Source organism: Metopolophium dirhodum, chromosome 2 (assembly GCF_019925205.1).
Source record: "Metopolophium dirhodum isolate CAU chromosome 2, ASM1992520v1, whole genome shotgun sequence".
NCBI classification, from domain to species: domain Eukaryota; kingdom Metazoa; phylum Arthropoda; class Insecta; order Hemiptera; family Aphididae; genus Metopolophium; species Metopolophium dirhodum.
In genome coordinates, this window is record NC_083561.1 from 28,969,945 (window position 1) to 28,990,114 (window position 20,170).

The 20,170-nt window shown below is 29.7% G+C and overlaps 2 protein-coding genes across 5 annotated transcripts; both read right to left on the reverse strand.

Moving 5' to 3' along the window:
* Positions 1-3,083: 3,083 nt before the first annotated feature.
* Positions 3,084-4,935, reverse strand: LOC132938568 (NADH-quinone oxidoreductase subunit B 2-like). The gene is made up of 6 exons (XM_061005489.1): positions 4,727-4,935; positions 4,278-4,409; positions 4,093-4,190; positions 3,835-4,026; positions 3,659-3,782; positions 3,084-3,413 (listed from the first exon to the last, which is right to left on the reverse strand). Exons 1-6 carry the CDS (start codon positions 4,737-4,739, stop codon positions 3,316-3,318), a joined length of 657 nt encoding a protein of 218 aa, XP_060861472.1. The 5' UTR covers positions 4,740-4,935; the 3' UTR covers positions 3,084-3,315.
* Positions 4,936-12,680: 7,745 nt separating this feature from the next.
* Positions 12,681-19,821, reverse strand: LOC132939063 (REST corepressor 2-like). 4 transcript variants are annotated; one of them, XM_061006072.1, is made up of 11 exons: positions 19,614-19,821; positions 19,173-19,333; positions 18,741-18,803; positions 18,604-18,678; positions 18,322-18,536; positions 18,081-18,257; positions 16,706-16,821; positions 16,397-16,601; positions 16,192-16,330; positions 14,051-14,235; positions 12,681-13,209 (listed from the first exon to the last, which is right to left on the reverse strand). In XM_061006072.1, exons 2-11 carry the CDS (start codon positions 19,270-19,272, stop codon positions 13,075-13,077), a joined length of 1,410 nt encoding a protein of 469 aa, XP_060862055.1. In that variant the 5' UTR covers positions 19,273-19,333; positions 19,614-19,821; the 3' UTR covers positions 12,681-13,074. The 4 variants fall into 4 exon arrangements, with proteins under 4 accessions (XP_060862055.1, XP_060862054.1, XP_060862056.1 ...); XM_061006071.1 differs by having other exon boundaries at positions 19,472-19,821; XM_061006073.1 differs by lacking the exon at positions 19,614-19,821 and having other exon boundaries at positions 16,706-16,818; positions 19,173-19,465.
* Positions 19,822-20,170: the final 349 nt, after the last annotated feature.

Below are 20,170 nucleotides of genomic sequence, written 5' to 3' on the forward strand. Positions count from 1 at the left end.
TGCAGCCTCTGCTGTACAGTGGATCACAGCAGTCAGCAGTGGTGTCTATGGGGGAATATGGGGGTCATATCCCCACCCCGGAGACCATATGTTGTACACAATATAAGTTATAACATGTATATAGTAATATGAATACAACATAATATGAATAGTGTATACTGAATGAGTATTAAAAATTGTATATCCCCCCTTGAAAAAATTCTATATACGCTACTGGATCACTGTAGTTGGTAATGGATGGTGTTAAATTTGAATTCAATGATATAATATTGTATATTGTATAAGAAAAACGATTCTGAGCGAAGACGGTCAGTCAGACTATAATATTACCAAGTATATTTGATGATATTATTGTGAATAAAGGAATTTATTTACCTATTTACGTGGAACTTCGTTTAACATTTTCAATCCTTAGCTATAAAAATTAAACATTTTTAACTACAAAATAGTTTTTTAAATTTTGCCCAAATTCAAACTTTAAATGTATTTTTTAATTTTTTTAACAGCTATTAAAAAGTACCTATTGCAGGAGCCTTGTACTAAATTTTAACGCTTTTTGACCCAATAAATTAAATTTTATTGACAGTTAAAGAAAAAAACTAAAAAAATTTTAAATGTCCGTAAACAGCTCAAATCGAGTCAAAATATTTTGGAAATTTTTTATTTATGGGAATTGATAAGATAAACATAAGGTGTAAATTTCAAGTATCTACAGAAAGTTATTATTTTTTGAATTACGTCAAAATAAGATAATAGTTACATGACAAATCAACAGAATATCCAATGATGTAAAAATTGAACTTCAAACTCTCATAAAAATGTAATTTGACTTTCCGGTAGATATTTTTTTTTGATAAAGGTAGGCTTATGAGGAATCTTGCATTCAATTTTAAAATGTCAGATTTAAAAAGAAAATTTTTATGAATTTTTATCTCAAAATAGTTTTCACATTTTCGTGATTTTTACCTATTTTGTCAAAATTTGAACTTTAAATACTTAAAAAAAAAATTTTAATAGAAAAAAAAAATAAAAACAGCCAACAGGTAAATAAATGTACACAACTATTAAGTTGCATACATTCGTTTTAAGAACCTACCTAATACCCATATAATGCAAAGACTGAAAAACATCATAAAACTGGTTTCACGGAAATATTAATTTACAGAATAAGTAAGGATACGTTATACGTAGGTACTAGGTACCTACCTACCAACTTTAATTATATGACCTTGAATTTCAGGATTTAAAATCGACATACTTACCATTCAACATACATTTTCACACAGCATATGGGTGCCAAGATGAGAATTTTTCAATAAAAAATGATATTGCCAAGAATCAAACATATATTATCTGTATAATATATAAAACAGTAAGCTGACTGACTGATCTGTCAACGCACAGCTCAAGCCATTGGACGGGTCGGGCTGAAATTTGGCATACGGGTAGCTATTATGATGTAGGTGTCCGCTAAGAAAGGATTTTTGGAAATTCAACCCCTAAAGGGGGAAATAAGGGGTTGTAAAAATACAACAGTGGCGCTGTCTATCAAGCAATATCTAATTTAATATACAATATTGGTTTTAAAATACAAAACGTACGTACTTGATATAATATGGAATAGTGGTTCCTTTAGGGCCGCTCTCACCAACTACTTTAAACTTCGATACTTAATCGACTGATAACAGATATTTAACTGGGTAAATTCGGCCGATTAAACCCCGGTTAACTTTAATCGAAGTTTAAAGTAAATGGTGAAACTGACCCTTAATGATCTAGATGGACTAGATGAGCAATAAGAAAGGATTTTCTGATATTCATATTTTAAAGAGGTGGTCAAACAGGGATCTTAAGATTCACGGTGGAAATTTTTACTTTTTTTTTGCTTATTAATGGTAGCCTCTGGTTGCATATTATATAATATGCGAATTATATTTATAAAGCTAGATACACTTACGCCGATTTGTCCATAAAAGTAAAATGAAATAAATTAAAATAAAATAACCCCCAAAATACCTATATATTAATAAATTAAATACTCCTAAATACTCCTAAAAATTCGGGATGATCAACTATGATTTCAATATTATTTTAGGTACACTGTATAAACATTTTTTTTAAATTACAAAGATTTACTAATATAGTAATATAGGTTTTATTTTATCACCCACCTCGCTGTGTCCGCAATCTACCACAGGTAGATTGCCTACGCCCAAGGTTGAAATATATTATTATTATAGTATATTTCAACCATGCCTATGCCTTACCTGATAATATACTGTTCATATAACCATAAGAGTCTCACGGTCAACGCCACGCGGGATGACTAAAAATTAAAATATAATATGATTTTGCTTCCATATGTACAGCAAATTATACCCAAAAGGAGTTTATTAATCAAAATTGTTTCCGAGCAACGCCTGGTTATTTAGCTAATTACTTATAAAAATATAAATATAACGTAATATGACCCAACTTATTGGACTACAATACTACATAATATTATATTATATGTTTATATAGTCAAACAAATAATTTATATTATGTCATTGTGTGTACCTACCAACTTGCAATAAAAAAAAAAAATTTATTTTCAACACCATTGCCATCATTCTAAGACTGAATTATGTTGTACACTCTCAATGTCTTAAACCGTATTATATTTATAAATAAAATTAATTTTAAATATCAGTTAAAATTATAGTAATATTTCAAAACTAATAGAACTATAATATCTAATAGTACGCTATTAAATATTAATAATATATATTATATAGGAATGGTATAGGATATACCTCCTTTTATATAAATTTCATTGATTAAAACTTAATTTTTATTTATTAATTTTTCATTTCATGATATCATCATTATAATAATATTATTAATACTAATATAATATGAATACCTACTGGTTGTGATATATTGATTAAATTAAAAATTTTAATTGGAGACTTATTAAAAAGACACAGAAAAAAATATCGCTCTGCTCAGAATCTATAAGTTACTAATTTTAAATTTGGTATCAATAATAATAAATATTGTTATTTTATACCATAACTTACTAAGTAGTAGCAGTCAATAGATTCGGATAAAATATAATTTTATTAAAATCATACCGTTTATGTTTTTACAACAATTAAAGGGAATCATAACAATACAAAGACAATATTCAAATCCACGATAATTTTAGCAATACTAAACTATTATCTATATTTTATAACATAATTAGGTGTTTCACAAGTAATGTTATTTTACAAATGGTGAAATATGTAATATACGAAACCATTAATGTTATAGATGATCAAAAACAACAAATTACTTTCTATACCAACTCTGGGCAAGTGACATTCTTTTAATTTTTTTCTGCAGTTGTAAGATACCATACATCAATGCTTCTGCAGTTGGTGGACAACCTAAAGGACATTTAAATATTTTTAACATACACATACTTAGGAATAGAGATTAAAACCAATAGAAAAATGTAAAATTTAACAAAACTTAATTTATGATATTTACTGTCCATGTACATTTAATAAATATTGCTGTCAATATTTAAAAAAATATGAACTTAATGTAATCATAAGCTAAGGTACACGCTAAGTTGTTCATTAAATTACATTAAATTTTTTGACACAACAACAATACTTGTTTACTTTACCTGGTACATAAATGTCGACTGGAATAACCCTATCACATCCTCTTACTACCGAATATGAATAATGATAGTAACCACCACCATTTGCACAGCTTCCCATTGAAATAACCCATTTTGGATCGGGCATCTATGAACATTTAATAAATAATAAGTAAATAAGGAAAAAAAGCTTCACTTACTTGATCATAAACTCTTCTTAAGGCTGGTGCCATTTTGTTTGTCAGTGTTCCCGCAACTATAATAAGATCAGCCTGACGAGGCGATGCACGAAATACAACACCATATCGATCCATATCGTATCGAGGAGCAGCTATATGCATCATTTCAACAGCACAACATGCCAATCCAAAAGTCAAAGGCCAGAGGGAGTGCTGAAAATAATTCAATAAATATTAAGATCAATGTATGACAAAAAAAATTATTTATTATTTAAATACCTTACGGCCCCAATTCAAGACATCGTCTAAACGAGCAACAGCATATTCAGCCATATTGTTTGTCTTTTGAAATGGCGAGTACGGACGATATGGTTTTTCTGATAAAAATCGAAAATTTAATTCAAATGTATACTATGCAAAAATGATACAATAATAATAATAATAGTAATAAAATTGATACAAACCTTCTATATTTGTGTCTTGAGATACCGGTTGGATTTTGGTAGATTCATTTCTGAGGCAGATTTGGGTGACCGCAGGGTTCTTCAATAGACAATTGATGCTCTTGGAGGCCGACAGGATTTGACTTGGACGGCCTTAATTATTAATCAATATAATAGAATCCATAATATTAGTTTTAAATATTATTATCAGAGTTAATTTGTGTGCAGTTGTGTGAGAACAATGCTCAATAGAATAACAATTATTTAAAAAAACAAAAAAAGGTTTGACTTACGACACATTTTTTAATATTTTACTAAGTAAAAGATGTTGAAAAAATAAAGAAACGAAATACATATATATTATATAGTTTTAACTAGGGGTTAGAAGTCAATACCTCTAGACAACTAAATTAAATTGCACCATATCACACCATATACACATAGATATAATAATATTATTATTCACTCACCGATCATCTTCATTTAGTATTATAGTACTTTGTCTTGGGTATATGAATTCAAAGATACAAACAGTGAATTCAATTTACAGCCTACCTCAGCACTTAGCAGTAAAGTAACTAAACGTCTAGACCTTACACAAACTTAAAAGTAAAACGAAAAAACCGACGATAGCGGATAGATACGACCTTAGGTTTAGAAATTCTGTGTTATCAATTGTTTGGTCTCTTACTCTCATCTGATAACGGTTAAAACTAAACAGCTGCTGCGCCCTGCTGACGCGAGTACGCGATAATTCTGGTTATCCCCTTCCATTTTCCATATTCTTATTCGATCCCTTCCAATTTCTATACTCTATTACTCTGTCAGTCTGGCACTCCGGCCACCGACGTATCAGCTATAAAAAATAAAATAAAGAAATTATATTATTATATTATTCAGATACTCAGATCTAGACATATTGGCTCTTGCTGACACTGGGATCAAGAACTGTGGACATGAGGAATAAAGTTGACTCCAGGGTTTGTAAATTATGAATCTAGGGAAAAAAAGCTTATAGGTGGGGCTTTTTTTATCGTATGTTGATATCGGGGCTTTCTTTTCCGGGGCTTTTATTTCCGAATACCGTAAATGATATGTGATAATATATGTGAGACGGGGACTGGGGACTGGGGAGCCAATATACATTAGGATTTGGGGATCTAATAGACTATTAAATGTACGATAGAGGATCCACAAGGCATCAGCCAGGCGACCGTTTGCCATTTATCTTCTGGCCAGTGGTGGTCACCTCTGCTGACCACGAATTAAGATATCTTAATTCGTGCTGGTGACTCAGTCTACGACTGCTGCTACTTCTAAAATTTAATGTTTTAAGCTCGATCGGAAATCGAGATCACAAATTTTATTCCCGATTTCGGGATATTTCAAGGGTAGTCGGTAGAATACTAGACTAGAGATCATGACAGATATTATTTTAATTATTATCAAAATAAATGAGAATTGACGTAAAGACATGTCAATACAGGCGATTATAAGGGTAAAAAATTTTTTTTTTTTGGGAGGGGCGCTAAAATGATGTGATTCTTTAGGGATCCATATTTCAGTACTTCAGGCTGTTATAAAATTTGATGTGTAAACGCTACTAAACTAAGTACCTACTAATTTTTTTTCAAATTGTTTGTACCGTTATGATGTTAATGCGTTATAACAATAACTACACATGTAGTTTACAAAACAGTTACAAATTGTTTTTTAGTATAATTTAACATTATCTAGAGAACATGATCCGAAAAACTAAATGGGAACCTAGCTGGCCTGTGGCCGTAAATAAATATTTTTATATCGTTGTGTTTTATTTAAGGGGCAACAGATTGGCAATTTCAAATCCAATCATCACTCTCCCCGCCCGAGAACCATATAATAGTTGTAATCACGGTTATCGGGTTATCTACTCAGAGATAACCGTGGTTATAATCGTAAACTCGTTACTCGTAAATTAATGTTTTATATTATTAGTGTTTGACGTGAATTTGGTTCAATAATTATTATAGGCACAAGTGCACAACTATGGGGGTGTTAAGCCCTCCCCCAAAACTTTCCATAGCCTTCCTAGCTAGATGAAAAATAATGAATCCCTCAGAATTTCGTGTTTGGGACTTTTAGCCCCTCCCCCTCAAATGTAAACTTTAGTTGCGAAATTTCGCCTATAGGTTCAATCACGATTTAAGATACACAATAATATAAATATATATATATATTTCACACCCTTGGTACAACACCGCCACAACACGAAATTCCTATTGCTAAACTGCCATAACCTCATTTTCCTTTGTCTGATTGAGATTTAAATAATTAGATTAATATAAAAAATAATAAGCTTCAGATAATATGGATAATTGCAAAGTATTAAAACTAAAGCTCTAAAAGTAACCAATTTAATTTTCTCAAAACTGTTTTTTGAGTTGTAGCGGTCTTGTACCAAGGGTGTGAATTTTAATCGGGGGCGGTGTGTTCAACTATCGACGAATGCCACTCTCGACTATCGTACGCGGTAATCGGTAAAAAGACCAAGCAAAAATAGAACAAACAAAAAATAAAACAACAATTTAAAAAAGAGGGTAAGTGGGTGACGCTTTGTTATACAAGGTGATTTATTAAGCGTAAAACACTCATTATCTCAAAAAGTATTAATGTTTTTGAAAATATTTTTTTACATAGTTTTAAGTTGTTAAAAAACAACATTTTTATTAATAAATTATATTTTTAAACATTTTTTATCCTTATAATTTTTTAAGTTTTTTACTTTTTTGAATGACAGCATAGAGTTTTAATTTCGTTTTCCAAAGCAGAATATTTTTTTTAAGTATTTTAATACATAAATATCGAATTTAGGACGAGTAGTCTATGAGTTATAAGTATTTAAGGTTTAGACAAGCGGAGTAGTGGACACACATTTGCGGGGTAACCCCATACCACTCCACTCCGCCCATCTAAACTTTAAATGCTTATACCTCATAGACTACTCGCCCTAAATTAGATTTGTATGAATCAAAATACTTAGAAAAATATTCTGCTTTGGAATATGAATTTAAAACTCTATGCTGTCATTCAAAAAAATAAAAAACTTAAAAAATTATATAGATAAAAAATATTTAAAAATATAATTTTTTAATAAAAACATAGTTTTTTAAAATATTTTCAAAAATATTAATACTTTTTGAGATAATGAGTGTTTTACGCTTTATGAATCACCCTGTATAATAGGTTACAAGTGGGTCACTGTAATGGATGGTGTTACATTTGAATTCAATGATATAATAATCGAAAAATGATTCTGAGCAGAGACAGTTTGTCAGCCTAGGCTATTTTATATTATATTTACTATTTAGGTACTAATTAATAATAATAATGTTATTATTTATACGGTAACTGGTAAATTGAAATAATATACCTTAGAAGTTTCAACTGTTTCAAGTACCCACAATAACAAATAATATTTTTAAATTACAAGAAAATAACTAAAATCTTTATTCTTGGTTATATAATATGTAATTTCAATCTTATCTGAACCAAAAGTTGCTGCAAATAGAATGCACCAAAACCCAAAATCAATTTTGATGAAAACCAATTTTCCGTAAAAATTCCCGTTTTTCCTAAATTTTTTTTTGTATTTCCCGGCGCTTTTGAAAACTACTGGGAATTTTAATCGTTGACTTCTGAATACACCAACTATACACTCCCAACAGAAAAGATACTGAGGTGGAAAATCGACCCATTTTTTAGACTATTTATCATGTACATTGTACAGTGTACACACACAAAAAGATAGTTTAGGTTGTCCGATTTAAAGTCTGAAAAAAATATTTGAATTCAGCAGAAATTATAGATTGTACGGGACACTTCACACTTAGAAAAAAATTAATCTTATTTAATTTTTGAACTGTAGGTAATTGAAATCTTGAAAATGTATCATTTTAATATTTTTTCAAATAATTGTAATTACTAATTAAACTAGAATTGAAAAGTTTTCCGAATGATTCATAGACATTTTTCTACTGAACTCAAAACTAGAGAACCTTACCTAACTTTTTTTATAGGTAAGGGTAACTAATTTTGTCAAAACAATGAGTAAATATTGCCGTAATATTCGAGTTATTAAAATGTGCATGACATACATACATTTAATTTACTCACTTAAGTCCCCAGGATGATGTAGTTTCATATACTGCCAAAGATATTAATTGCCCCGTTCCGGATATTAGTTTTGGAATAGCAAGAAGTTGGTCAACACTTTTACCAGGTACTAAAATTGGAAAACGGTCTACGGTTTCACGTCCAATTATATCCTCAACAATTTTTCCATCCCAGCGAATAGTAAGTGGAACTTCTGATATAAAGACATTCTTCACAGATTCAGCTATCTCTTGTCTATACTGTATACGTTGACGACGAATAGATGAAGTGTTAACATTGTATTCTAAAAGGTCATTGCCAAGTCGCTTAATAGTATTTGTTAGTACTACTGCAGCTTTTCGATCACTTAATTTTGTTAGTTAATTAATTTAATTTAATCTTTATGGGTCTATAGAAATTACCGATTATACCTATTTTTAGCGTAATTGTAGCATTATTTTATCTGCTGGTAGCGACCTTTAAAACTTAATCATTACACCTGAAACTTTTCCTACAGCGCATTAATATCATGTAGAACAAATTGACAAGGTGCCCCAATAATATTTTAAAAGTTGAATATTAAGCACCACCCTAATGCATGTGCATTGTGCGTACAAGGGGTCCCTGGAAAAAAACAATTAAAAATTTGTCACACCTGCACCGAAAGTTTAGTTTTCGATAGCGGTTGACGCGTTGGAAAGCGTATAATGAAAGAAATTCAAACAGAAGGTTTCCAACAAGATTCTGTACCGCTTCTAAAAGAAAAGGTTCGCGGGGGAGTTACGCCAGAATCCTCTCAGAATCGTTTTTCGTATACAAATATTCAATGAATTATCATTGAATCAAATATTACACTTCCATTACAACGACATTCTCGACAGTCGACAACTACTGTACAGTAAAGCGGTACCCACTTGTCCACCTTTTTCTTAGGTTAGGTTAAAATAAAATATTTTGAATAGGAATGAGAATGTGAATGTGAATATATAGACAATTAGACATTTATAATTATTGGTATATTTCTACTTTACCGAGCACCCTTTTTTTTGAAACTTATGTAGTTAAGTACGCTGAAAACGATGGTAAAGTCAGAATTTGGCGCACGGACTTAGTTTTGAAGTTATGGCCTAATGATGTTCACTATTTCGCGTTCGCGCATCACACTTGTTTACTACGACTATTTCGAATATTGATATTTTTTTTTTGATTAGGGACGCAGAACGTACCCTGTGACCTATTTGAGGTGGTGTTGCATGGCAAGTCGAGGGATATTTTAGATTAGCGGAGCGAAGGACGGTGCCGAGGAGCACAGCGAAGAGTGCCGCAAAACGTATAATCACTGCTCATACTACGGCATAACCACGCTGGCAATAAACTTACTTTAAAAACAAAATTTTTGAAATCTTAAGTTCGCCTGAGGTGGTTTACTCAGCAAATAGGGGGATATTTTCGATTTTAATGTCTAAGCGAGTGGCCACGCTGGCAATAAGCGTACTTTAAAAACAATATTTTTGAAAACCTATAAGTTCACTCGAGGTGAATGCGTAAAAATCGCGAAATAGTGAACTTTATTAGGCCATAACTTCAAAACTAAGTCCGTGCGCCAAATTCTGACTTCACCATCGTTTTCAGCGTACACACTTAACTACATAAGTTTCAAAAAAAAAAATTGCAAAAAAATGGGTGTTTGGTAAAGTAGAAAAGTTCCGTTTTATTATTAGTTTTTTTACTGCAGGTTTGCAGTGTTCTCGAATATCAGTGATAAAATAATAATAATAATAATAATATTTTTTTTTGTCATAATCATTTAATATATTTTGAATTTTAGATTCTGAGCGGAGCGATGAAGGTATTGATTTTACGAAGATGTGACCTTTTTTTTACAAATCAACAATAGTTTGTTAAAAAGTATTTAATCAAAAATTCAATATTTAAATTACCTCACTCTAAAGATTTGTCCCAATTGCCCAACATAGGGTTAAAGATCAACAAGTATTTGATATTTTTTTATTTTTTATTATTGATTAGGTATTACACAATATTAGAAATGAGTAACGCCTCATTGGAATAAGATTTACATAGTTCATAAGGACATTTTCATGTTTAAGTTTTAAAAAATTTAACAGTCAGATGTCTCTAAAAAGTGTAGTATTCAACTTTAAATTATTTAGTAGAATTTTTGAAAAACCACTTAGTGAATTTCAGGATTTTTAGGTACTTAACCAGTCGTACGACGCACGGATTTAGATGTCTCATTTACGCGCATGGGGTAAAAATGTACCGCTCGGAAATATATAGATATACAAAGAGAGTTTACATTATACAGTGATTATAAAAACATTTTTTTTTTTTTTTTTTGACAATATTTCGTATAATTGTAATATTTGAGGCTATTGAGGTGATCAAAAATACGTATACCATATTACATATTTTATAAACATTTTTAGAATGTCTGGGGTAATTATTTACCCCATGCGCCGTACGGCGGGTTAATACTAAAACATGACATAATAATTGGCACGGCATGGGACAATTTAGACCCTCCAATATGCCAAGTCCACTAAATCAAGTACTAAAAAAAAAAATTATTTAAAATTTTATTTTTGAGGTACAGTATTTCAAAAAAATAAGACTAAGAATAGTGGTTTTTTCTTTAGAAAATGTGGTAAAGGCGGGTTTCCACTATGTTCAACAACAAGGTTTCGTGGTTAATCGTCTGGTAACTTTGAGTGGTAACCTAACCAACTAATCACAGCAAAGTATTTTTATGCACATACAAGCGTACGTGTATAGTAGAAACCCGCCTTTTGAGAATGTAATATGAACCATCCATGTTATGTTTTACCACAGATATGATTAGACAGTCATCTACTCCATTTGCTTTAGATATAAAAATATTACATCTATTTAATAATAAAAAAGGTGGGTAAGTAAGTGGGTGTCGCTCTGCTGTACAGTAGGTTACAAGTGGGTCACTGTAATGGATGGTGTTAAATTTGAATTCAATGATATAAGAAAAACGATTCTGAGCGAAAACGGTCAGTCAGCCTATGATATTATCAAGTATATTTGATGATATTATTGTGAATAAATTTATTTATCTATTACATGGAAACTTGTTTTACATTTTCAATTCTTAGCTATACAAGTTGAACATTTTATAAATTTTTAACTACAAAATAATTATTAAATTTTAAATTTGAATTTTATAAATGCTTATAAAAAAAAATTGCTATTGTAACAATTATATCAGGAGCCTCGCATTAAACGCTTTTTTACCTAACAAATAAAATTTTATTGATATTTATGGAAAAAAAAACTAAAATTTTTTACTGAATTCTTAACTCTAAATAATTTGATAATTTTCGCAATTTTTCCATATTTTGTCAAGATTTGAACTTTATATGCTTATAAAAAAAACTGTGAATAAGGATTTTTAAATATATTTTATCTTGTATAGAAAATGCAAATATAAACAACCAGTAAAAATTGCATGTATCTGCGGCCATATGATTTAGTTACACCAAAAACCAAAGTCGATTTTGGGTAAAAATTCCCGTTTTTCCTTAATTTTTCTTGGCGCCTTTGAAAAATATTAGGAATTTTAAATTTTGACCCCTTAAAAGTACCAACTAGATTTCTAACTTCTAATTTTCCCATCGAACAAGATACTGAAGTTGAAAATCGGAGCATTATTTTGACTACCAATCGTGTACACTGACATAAAAAATCACACATCATTGTAAAATCAATACATTCATCGTTCCACTCAGAATCTAAAAGATATTGCATGAAAATTATGTAATCCAGAATACAAATAATTTGTATTTTTATGTTGATAACTACTATGGTTTAGAGCCGTGGGGGAAACACATAATTTTTTTTTTTATCAATATTATGGGTGACTTGACTACTTGAGTCCAACCCAAAAAATGTTGGGCTATTTTCCCCAATGCTACATTATTATATAGTATGTTATTATAACACTGCCAACTAAAATGGCTTTCAAAATGAAAATAACTTTATGAATAGTATGCTATCTATTAGTATTCCTTATCCAATGGAAATTCTAACGACCAGTTTTAAGCAATGTGCAATTAATAATTATAATTAATTTTTTGAGGTTTTGTAAGAATACAAGAATATATTTTAATACTATAGTTATCAATTCATACCATTAACATTAGATTAATTATATTTGTTCATTTCTTATAACAATTATCTTTCTTTTTATTTTAGATTATTATTTTTAGTGTGTATTTACCTACTCTGAAAAACTAAAATTATACATCAACAATATTAATTACTTTAATTGTTTCAATATTTCGTATTTACAATTAAACTGTACAATTTTACTTATTCTTAGATATTAAAAATACTAATTTTTAACATACAAATTTAACACAATATCGTAATTTATTAGTTTAAAAAAGTTTATGAAAAAATAAAATCTAACAAAATATTTTTTGTAGACTATCAATATTTTTTTAAACACTTACAAAAATTCCAATTACAGGGTAAAATTTGGTTATAAAATAAATCCGTTAATTTAAAATTTAAAAGAAAATAATATAATGGTTGTAATATACTTGATATTATTTATTTGATAAGTAGGGTAAAATAATATGGGAAATAAAAGGCAGTGAGAAATAATAGAAGCTAGTACATCATGATCAAATGAGTATCACTTTGCAGCAGCAGCCGTTTGATGCGCTTTAGGGTTCAATGTAAGGTTATTAATAAGCCGAGTTCCAGAAGCCAAAGCTGATGGTGTACTCTGTCGTGTTATTGTAGACGAAGGCTCATCTTTTCTGATGACCTGAAAAAAAGTAGGAAAAAATAAAATAATTATAATAATAAAAATAATATTTTGAAATGTTGATGGGGAATAATTCTTAATTTATATAAAAATGCCATTAATCAACTACTATATTATATTTTGTCTCAGGTAAGAGTAACCTTAGGTTGTTGAATGATTTTTATCCAGTTAGGTTAAACCACAATCCTCATTTAAATTGGTTTTTGTTGAATTACGTGGTCAGTCTTTGTTTTAGATTACCGGCTTAAGCCGTAAAAATGGTTTTTTCCGCCTTCATCTTAGCAAAATGCAAGCTAGGTGGTTGTTGGAATAATAAAGTAATGCTCCCAAGAGAGAGGCATTCACATGTGTTAGCCACACCCATTGCCACAGCTGTATGTAGAAGCCAGCCATATGGTTACCTTTATGAGACTGAATATAGATATAGATCAAGGTTAATTCTCAAAACTTAAGTTTGAGCAGCCACACAACATGAAAATCATCTCGAGCTATTATTATTTATTATTTATATCAATTAGAAAAAGTAAGGAATATTTATTTTTGAACAGAAGAAAGCTATTGGTTTTATCCCAGTTTTAATGAAAGTCAAACTATGAAAGTTTATACTATAAATAATAATACTCAGGTTCTCAGTAGTAGTTAAAATAAACAGTAAAAAAAATATTAACACCAATTTTGATTAAAAATGTTGTTCAATATTGCAATTTATATAATTATTTTATGATTATAATAATTATAATAGTATTACAATACTGACTTGTCAAGGAGAGCAAAAAGAGTGAAATGCAAATCATCATAATATATTCCTAAAAACTAAAAAAATATTAATATTAAAACTAACCGGTTCATCTTCGTCATCACTAAGCTCAATTATCACTGTATTTTGCTCAGCGTCATACTTTTTTAGTATTGTATCAAGTTTATAACGCTTACGATAATGAGAATAAAATGATTTTAAATGGGTTTGAGTCTTTGTTCCCATTGTTTCAGCAATGGCTTTGAAATCTTTTCCATATTTGCGCATTCCTAAAAATGAAAAAACCAATCAATATAATTATAAAAAATAATTGTTCCAATTAAAATAATTATACATTAAAAAAGTTTTTTCATTACGTCTTTTAAATTTTTGAAAAGTAGTTGACATAGTTAAATTTGTGAAAATACAATTAAAAAAACCTAACTAATAATTAATATATATATTTTATCCGTCAGTAATTTCATTATTTTTAGTTAATACTTATTTAATCGTTGTAATTAGTTAATAATATTTTACTATTTTGTATACCTATCATATACCTTGGTAATGTAAATTATATATTTACAAATCGATAACATTTTGAAAAATATATAAAAGTCTCCTTCACGATAGTTGTAGGTATCTACCGATTATACCGACTACCTGGTGTTCACTATTCACAATTCAAAGTAGAGAAGTAAAGATCAATTTGGTGAAATGTTACTGAAAACAATTTATTTTTGATACCTATCATAAAAGATTTTCATTTTTAAAAATTCAAAAACATAAACAACATAAATTACAATAGTGTAATATACAGAATAGTATAGTATACTATATTAATACCTAATGCAAATTATTATCTATTTATTATTTGTAATCTTATTTATTAGTACACACTTCTCAAATCTGTAGTGCACACTTCCAATTTCGGACTACACTTTGTGTTGGGGTTTACTAAAAAATAGGAGCTGTTCATTGTAAAGTTTTTAAAAAACTTTCAAATTAGAATCATTCAATCATTCAAAATACTATATTGGCTAAATTTATCAAACCTAACTAATGAAGGAAAAATAAAAGAAAGGAAATATACTCGCTCTAAAATTGATGAGTTGGTGGAAGTTATACAAAAAACGGAACTATAATTATGTAAAGTACAAGCTAGAGAACAGTCAGAACTTGGAGTGAAAATAAACTCTAAAATCTAAAACGCATTACAACTAATAAACAAAATATGTAAATTGTAATAATTTAGGTTATATAATAAGTAAGAAAAATACAAATCTTTTTTTTATTGAGAACGGATGATATTGTATTAGAACCATTGATTGTGAGTGAATAATAAGCATCATGAAAAGAATGAAATAAAGTGGCATTTTAGACATTATTTATTACAAGTCCCAGCATGATTGAGTTAAACAATATTATTTGAGCTGGTATGGCGAGGAGGTTGAAATATGATAAATTTTGTTTGATAACATTAATGAACAGTGTATGGCATTGTAGAACCTAATTGTTAGTCGAAAAGTGGTTCGGCAAAATCAAATTTACAAAGTATTTCTAGGAGAATGTTGTGAACCTAACCTGAGACTTGTATTTAAAGACCTCAAATAAAATTGTTGATAGGATGTCAGCGCAATATTTGTCTTCTCTCTCTGACCCATGTGCAATTTAGACAATTTTATGTTAACAATAATTGTAATCATAATAATTTCTAAAATTAGAGTGAAATGAACTCTTATAAAATTTAAATTTAAGATTATTATATAGGGCATCCTTATATAGGCGTTATTATATTTTTATTTTAAAGCGAGTTAAGTGTATTTTAATATGTACAAAGAGTTTACATTTATAAATACTTATAACTCGCTTTAGAATTGAAATATAATAAAAAGCTTATGGAATGCCCTAGATAATAAACATACCTTTAAATTTTATAATAAGAGTTAATTTCACTCTAATTTTAGAAATTATAATGATTATAGTCATTATTGTGAATGTACAATTTGCTCTTGAGTACTGAGATTGACCTGTAGGTTCTTAAGATAGATTTTTATATAGGAGTTTGTCTAGACATTCGAGATTGCCTAATTAGTATCTGGAGTAGGGTATAAAGGAAAGAAATAGTAGATAAACCTGCCCCGTTGAAATATGATTATCACAATAACATTTAGGTCTATCTTTAAGAGTTGATAAGAATTCTTAATACTAAGTTTGGTGAAATTGTAAAGTTTCTTTATTTTTACCTTGAATAGCAAGCATAACTTCATCATTACTCCAACGAGAAATAATGCGACTCGTAGTAGGTTCAACGTTTCTAAATTCAGTAACATCAAGTTTAAGCTTCTTATGCACATGTCCAATTTCTTGTTTGTTGGACTGTATCTGAGTCATTAAAATTCACAATTCGAAAAAAAAAAATATATAAAAATTGAGTAATGCAGCACATACTTTGCATTTTAATGATACAACCTCATCGCCCATTGCTGATAAAACAGTCTCTCCTTGACCATTGGATCCAGATGCAATAGATTGAAGATCATCATGATTAACATACATGCCTCGTGGTGGTAAACGCTTATTACGAGCAACATTCAAATGGCGATTGTTTGGACGTGGTGGACCTAGTGTTGGTCTAATACCACCATTAGTCCTCCTGATTGTGTGAAACAAATTGATTATAATATTATTTACAATATTCATAATTTATAAGTAATATTTATTAATACTAATTTATATGTATTTTGTTTGAATTCATACCGGAAATGTGTATGGCATGTGCCACACATTGATCCTTTTTGGGTAGGATGTAGCGTAGTAACAAAAACTCCACAAATTGAACAAGACTGTTTTGAACTTCCTTCCCCGGGGTCCTTCTAAAAAAATAAAAGTACTTATGATCAGAAAAATATATTATTTTATTTCAATAATTTATATTTAATAACAGAGATGCTAAACTGTCATTTACTCTGGACATAAAATAAAGAAAATCCCTTATATTATTAAGCCTATGGGATTCAATTAGATTAAAATAACTTATTATAAAATTGAAAGAGGATATTATAATACAAGTGTTATACAATGTTTTTAACAATAATTTAAATTTAAGGCAAGTATGATAATTAATGGTTTGTATACTTGATCAATTAAATCAATTAACTTAATGAATACTATTTAGTATTTTGCTTTAGAAATGTAAGTATCAAAAAATAATTGGTTTATGACAACAGCTTGCTCTTTCAATTTGATAATGTAAGTAATTTTACTATAAAAAAACATACTATGAATGATATACATAACTGGACTTTGTTTATCGGAAAGACTAAGGATGGTCACACAACATCAATGTGGCGTCACCTCAAGATAATTCTTCTATAAATGTTTTTAATTTTTATTATTTTATATAACTTGACACTATCAAGTTTACTGCATATGTCCAATGATTGACACCCATCCACCATATATTTGCCTTAATTTAAGTCCAGTCAACTTACTGAGTAAGCCTGCTGATGAAGAAGTAAAACCTGTTTGGGATTGCAACACTAAATTATGCTGATACTACTGCTGTTATTTTCCAGAATTCATAAGTGTTTTCCATATACCTCATTAAAGCATGCTTACTTTTTATATATTTACATAATTATAACATTTTCATGTAATAAATTATAAGAAATAAAATTACCATAGCAAGTTGTTATTTTATACACCGTGCCTACATGTCAATGTTATACTAAACATATTGTGAGCTGTGCGAGACTGAAGTAAGGTTTGTGATAAGGACATTCTGCAATGTCCAGTCAAACAATTGTTTTTTTTATTTTACTATTATTCAATTAAATATCCGTTCATCACATATGTTTTCAATAACAATGAAATATTACAATTGCATATATTTTATTTTTAACTATCAGACTGAAGGTATTTTATTTTGTATATCATAATTGTTTACCCTATACCAATAAAATATGTATATTGCAATGAATCACTTACTTATTTTTATTTTATGTTGTATTCAGTTCAATAGTAACATGATAAGGTATTTTTTTTTAGTATAGTGTCTCATCCTACAAATACATGTTTACAATTGCATGGTATGGTATGGTCTTTGTAGATTAAAAATTACTTTTTTCTTTACCTTGTCATCAGGTTCAGACTCTGCTGAACTGGACCCTTCTCTACTTCCGTTTTGATTCTCATTTGCACGGACACTTGCTAATTTTTTAGCTTGTCGGTCTATCACACTGCTCTTCTTTCTCTTATTTTTCCAAAGATAGTAATATTTGACTAATGATGCTATTGGTTTATCAGGCATCTAAAAGAACAATTAAGTGATATGTGAGAATTTTATTGATACATTTTAATAAGATTACAATTACCATTTGTTTAATGCGTAAAAAATTCTTTCCAATACTATTAAAGGCTGATTCAAACGTAACCTTGTCATCAGTCGACCAATCGTCTGGTAGAGGTGCAAAATTTGATAGATCACTAAGAGCCTTTTCCATGTCGTGGTGATGCCAGTATAGCATACCCAATGCCTGTTCACTATTGTAACCATATTTTTCTTTTGATAATAATATGTATTCATTTACTATAAAGAAAATAAAATGTTTAAAAAATTAAATTAAAGAGATAGATAAATAGTTAAGAGTTAATACATTTAATTTCTGAAATATTTTCTGTTGGAGACCAAACTAATAGTGCTTTTTTGTTCAGACGTTCACGTCTATTTTCTGTAAGTAATAAAATAATAAAATAGTCAATTTGTATAGATAAGGTTCATGACAAGACATACTTGGTAGTACCAATAGCTTTGGAATGACAGCCTGGTAATCACGTCCCACTCTGATTTTTTCAGCTAATAAAAAAAATAATAATCAAAACATTTTTAAATACAATAACTATTAAAAACAAAAAAATGTATAAACTATAAAGGCATGAAGCAGGACTTAAATATGTCTTGGATCTTGACCTTTTTGAAAAACCTTGACAGGAAACAAAGTGCAAATAATAACAAATTGAAGCGTAGGTCAATATGTATGTTACACTTCTATGGAAATCAGCTATTTTATGAGATCAACACATGCATTTGAGTTTTACTGTTCGTAAGAAATTGAAAAAACTGGTCAAACTTGTTCGAAATTTTCAAGACGCTTTTCATCAATTCATTCAAAAATATTCACCTGACCATTTAAATGTTTTCGGACATCTGTATTACAATGCTTACCGTTTTCTTGTATGAGTTCGTCGATGTCCATTATTTCAGCATTTGCAGACGTTGCTGGTCGTTTGCCGTTTTTCAAATCTTCCAAATTATCGTTAGCCATACTTCCTTTGAAAATTACTAACGCATACTACAGCGAGTGGGCGCAAAATTGGCAATTCGAGCTGTGAAACATACAAAACATGGGCAAAACTGAACGTAACGGATAATTACGAGCAGCCAGTGTATTTGTTAAATTACAGGGAAATTGAATATTAAGTAAAAATATAAAATTTCGCTAGTGAACAAACGCATCGTCGTACCTAGGTATTATAAAATATGGGATTTAGAAAATGACACGTTTTTCTCCTCCATGGGCGGTATTTGAATTCGTTTTATTTTTTTTTCTTCTTCTGCGTATTTGTCCACCTCAACATATATGTATTATTCGGATTTCAGACTCACTTGTGCGTCACCATTACCCGACGGATCGAGAATCGTGATTGCCCTCCGAATTCGAAGTTTTTGGAATCGGATTCTTCGTCGTCGACAGGAACCAAGATTGAAATAAAATCGCTCGTTTCAAAAATACAGGATATTCAAAAAAAAAAAAGGAAAAACTTGGAACGATCGTTCGTTTCCCATATAGACATGTATAATAATAATATATACATGCTATGACGCCGAACACAAATATAATAATAACGCGAGAGAGACACCAGTTAAGGCGGCGGCTGCAACGCCACGGTAATGCGTCGTCTGCCGTAATGGCCACACTGACAAAAAACATGGCGTCTCTCTCGGAGGGTTATTAAACCTTGCTGGTTTTGAATAATATACCTAGCTAATATTATTATTATTATTATTTTGTCATATACACATATTATGTTTATGACTATATGAGTGTATAAGTGTATAACGTGTAGCCTCCACCGCCCCACCACCGCATCGTCCATCTATAATGCCTCGTTGTAAATTTACTTGTAATCCCGCTACAGCAGCGACCTACGAATGTGTGCTAT

Bases quoted from the DNA above. Each gene is read 5' to 3' on its own strand.
- LOC132938568 (XM_061005489.1), bottom strand. The intron at 3,783-3,834 runs GTAAGTGAAGCT...AAATGTTCATAG, and splicing joins TAAGAAGAGTTTATGATCAA to ATGCCCGATCCAAAATGGGT. The intron at 3,414-3,658 runs GTAAAGTAAACA...AATGTCCTTTAG, and splicing joins AGTCGACATTTATGTACCAG to GTTGTCCACCAACTGCAGAA.
- LOC132939063 (XM_061006072.1), bottom strand. From the start codon at position 19,272: ATGGCTAACGATAATTTGGAAGATTTGAAAAACGGCAAACGACCAGCA. The intron at 16,331-16,396 runs GTATGTGCTGCA...TTAATGACTCAG, and splicing joins TTGTATCATTAAAATGCAAA to ATACAGTCCAACAAACAAGA. The intron at 13,210-14,050 runs GTTAGTTTTAAT...ACTTTTTTTCAG, and splicing joins GTGATGACGAAGATGAACCG to GTCATCAGAAAAGATGAGCC.